General features: G+C 35.8%; 1 protein-coding gene across 1 annotated transcript; it reads left to right on the top strand.

The window, feature by feature from the left end:
• Positions 1-2,711: 2,711 nt before the first annotated feature.
• LOC129758088 (uncharacterized) lies at positions 2,712-3,531 on the top strand. The gene is made up of 2 exons (XM_055755532.1): positions 2,712-2,842; positions 2,958-3,531. Exons 1-2 carry the CDS (start codon positions 2,758-2,760, stop codon positions 3,260-3,262), a joined length of 390 nt encoding a protein of 129 aa, XP_055611507.1. The 5' UTR covers positions 2,712-2,757; the 3' UTR covers positions 3,263-3,531.
• Positions 3,532-3,926: the final 395 nt, after the last annotated feature.

Genomic DNA, 3,926 nt, shown 5'->3' with positions numbered 1-3,926 from the left:
GGACAGTGATTTTGCCAGAAAATCCGGTGCTGCCCATAGTACCTTGAGGAGAATTCGACTCCGGGAAGTAATCAAGTCGTATGGAGCTAGCAAACAGCAAAATCGGACCATAAAACAGAATACTGTGGCCAAAATTCGTACTCGGAAGCTATACGACCAGGTGCTGACCAACTTCGACGGGTGTCTTCTGATGGTCGATGAAACCTATGTCATTGCTGACTTCAGGAAAATCTCAGGAATGTTCCAGCTAAATATAAATTTGTTTTTGCAGACAAATTTGCACGAAAATTTATAATTTGGCAGGGCATTTGCAGCTAAGACAAAAATAAAAAACGAAAGTTTTCGTTACAAATAAGACAATGGCGCCGGAACTACAGTCCCCCCACAATCATGGATCACACACAAATATTAGTCACCGACCATTTGAACTACTGATATCTACTAAACTAGTTGAAATTTTTTCATACTACTATTTTTAGTTTATCGATAATATCATAAAAATGCATTAAAAACATTATGTGTGCGCTTGATACCAGTAAAATTGCTGTTAGAATAGTTTTTATCATACGTTAAACTAATCGTGTTGAACTATCGCAAAAATTTCCAATGTTATAATCATCTTAAACCGTTAAGCCCCTTATGCGGGTATTTGAAAAATTCCAACAAAATAAATAGGTCTCATATAAGCAAAAAAGACGAGCTCACGTTTTCCAAAGGACACTGAGCGAATAAAACACGAAATTTTAAAATTATTTGCAAAATCAAATTGACCCATAATTGTTACAACATCCACCTAATTTCACACAATCATGGGTCACTTTTTTGCTAGCAAAGCAAAACATTTCTTGGTTGCTATAGCTCGACCCAAATGCCCCTGAATGTTTGCCAGAAACGCGATGATTTCCATGTTGATATTCGGGTGTTGCCATGGACTTCTATATGACTAATAATTGTGAGCAATTTGACTAATAATTGTTACGGGCTAAAATTTTGACCCATAATTGTGGTTTTGAAAAACGTTGAGTGTTTCGGTAAATACTGATATTTTTTAACAACACTGACAATAAAAAAAAACATTTGAACTCAAAGAGGAAGCATTTAATGACTGAAATTCATGCAAAGCTTGATATTTGGTCAACTAACAACCAAATAAACAAGCATTTTGTGGTGAATTGATACGTTAAGTGACTGTATACAGAAAAGAGTTTCTCTAAAAATGAATTTCGTCGTTCATTTGATCCCACGACCATCCCGTGATGTTTTGGCCGGATTTGGCAAGCTGCCATTACAGCAAAAACATTCAAGAATGATATACAGAGAAAGGGGTCCAGTTTGTTCTGAAAAACCTTAACCGCTTAATGAGCCGTGTTACAGGAAAAATTCTAGAATTCCTTCGAACCCTTGAAAAATAATAACATCCGTATTTTTACTTAATAGTATGAAGAAAATGCTACATTTGTATGAAAAAGATCTGGAATCCAATAATAAATAATTGAAGTACAGGCAATTGTTTTTGTACCAATTCTAAATGAAGCAAGCTTTATTCAATAAATTTCTATGCCTGAGTAATGGAAAGGTATGCAAACACTGTCAAAATTGTCCATAAAGTTCGAATCATGCATTGGAGTGAAGCACATGATCGGCAACTACGGTTAAGGGATATTACAGAAGTTAAGGTTCAAAATTTTTAATTTTGATGAATGAAAATCTAAGTGTGGATCGCTGAAACGTCCCGCAATGTTTTCTCCGATAAGCTAAAATTAGTGCCTAGCTATGCGTCATTAAAACCCTACCTCAAACAACAAATTTTTGCTAGTTCCAGAGCTCGTACGCTGTATAGCCGGTACCGAGGCAATGAAGTGATTTCTGATGGACGGCAAAACTTTTGAAAAATCTTATTTCCAACAAATTTACAATTCACAATAAGCGGGTACTTGTTTAATTATGAGAGGAATTTTTTTAATTTTTTTTAAGCTTGATAAATAAAAGAAACATATGATGCGTATTTGAGTCAACAACATATAGAAAAATATGATTACGCAAAGCGACGACGATGACAGTTGGATTGAGATTTTCATCTCAACACACATCTGAGATATTCAAAGTGGCCCACGTTACCCCACTCTCCCTTATTAATGGGGGTTTTCAAAGGTGTCCAATCTTCGTTGGATGGCTTGATTTTTATTCTTGCGCCAAATCAATCCCGCAGCCTCTACCAACTTTTGTGAATGGAAAGTGTCTAATTTGAGGTGGATTTGTTTTGAAGCCAATCTTGTATGCAATCAGAATTATTCAGAATCAGAATTATTATTAGAGAACTCTGAAACCTAATTGAAATAAGGAGTGTCAAAGTTTTGAAAATTTATTTTAAAATTCTTCATTCTTATTTAGTATGATGTAATCTAAAAAGGAATTTTATTAGGGAGTTTTAAATGAGAGTTTGGAAGCTTAAGTTCACTGGAAAACGCTTTCTAGTGGCATAATTCCAGCTGCCAGGATTTTCACCGGATGTTTACCATTTGCAAATAAAATAATTTTCATAGCTGCGCTCAAAATAGTGAGAGCTTTAACAATTAAGTCAATTTGAATTATTCAACATTTGTCCCACATTTTTGCATCAACTGCACCGCATTTATTGGTAAGAAGCTAGTTGATAAGGGTACATATATAAATAAAGTGCACTGTGCACTGTAAAGCCACTGCATATTTAATCCAGTGATTGTAGGACCAGCATTGAACTGCAACTCTGAGCTAAGTATGAATTTGTCCGTGACATTGTTGTCCATTCTATGGACTGTTGTATACTCGTCTATAAACCCGTCAGCATCGGCACATGCACTAGGTAGGTATGCAGGTAATCCACATCCTCTACAGAGAGATTCAATAGCACACTTCATATCCTAGGGGCAATATGCAAATTGATTTTAATATTCGCTTATGCAATATTTATCCACCAGGCGGCACCTCTTCTTGGCATGACGGCGACAACGTCACAGCTGAAGCGTCCTTCCGGTCCAAACGTACCATCGGCTCTGGAAGCGACTTTGTCAACGGCCTGGCCATTGGCGAATCTGAGCAACGGTTTTGCTCCTATGATCCGGACTTTCTTGAATCCATCTTTGATAAGGCGGTAAATGGAACTGCTGAATCTTCCGGAGTGAAATCCGAAAGGCAGCAACAGCAAAGCCGGGCCCTTTGTCCCGAAGGTCGAGTCTTCTATATTCGATGCAACATTTGCCGGTGCAAGGCTGGGGAAAGATAAGTTGCACTGCAGAACTTTGTGCAGAAGACTTCTTTGCTCCTTGCGTGCCTCGGGGTAGTTTTCAAATTTTATGAAGAGCCCTTCCTCAGATCAGCATAATTGGGCCGGAAATTGGTGTTATTTTATGAATTACTTTCAAAGCGTAAGCATTGTTCAGTATGTAGGAAATGGTTCCTAAATGCATATCAGTCCACAGTGTAATAAATTTTGTGAAGAAATGTTTTCAAGAAGTTCTTGTAAGACAAACTGTGATCAATGTATAAGACCATTTAAATGAGAACAAACAATGCTTTGAAACATCAAATAATTTTTTAATAAATAGTAATAAAATTATAATAAATACAAATAATATACCATAAAAAGCATATAAAAACATAAGAATAAAGTTTCGTAATTTTTGAAAATACTTAAAACTTTCTTATATAGTATCAAATCGAATCAACCAAGCAACTAATACTTTCTTTGGATTCTTGGCTACCGGGTTGAACCGAAAAAAGGGGAGTATGGGGTATCATGGGCCACTGTTTTTCATTGCTTCATAACTTTTTTATTATAAAAGATAATAAGAAAAAAAAATAGATGGAAAGGTTTTCTACATTTTTTAAGGTATAATAAGGCTTTTTTTTTTAATTTTTCAAATAAATTAATTTCCCAAGTTCTGTCT

This window comes from Uranotaenia lowii, chromosome 3 (assembly GCF_029784155.1).
Source record: "Uranotaenia lowii strain MFRU-FL chromosome 3, ASM2978415v1, whole genome shotgun sequence".
Lineage (NCBI taxonomy): Eukaryota > Metazoa > Arthropoda > Insecta > Diptera > Culicidae > Uranotaenia > Uranotaenia lowii.
This window is presented reverse-complemented; position numbering and strand designations above follow the sequence as displayed.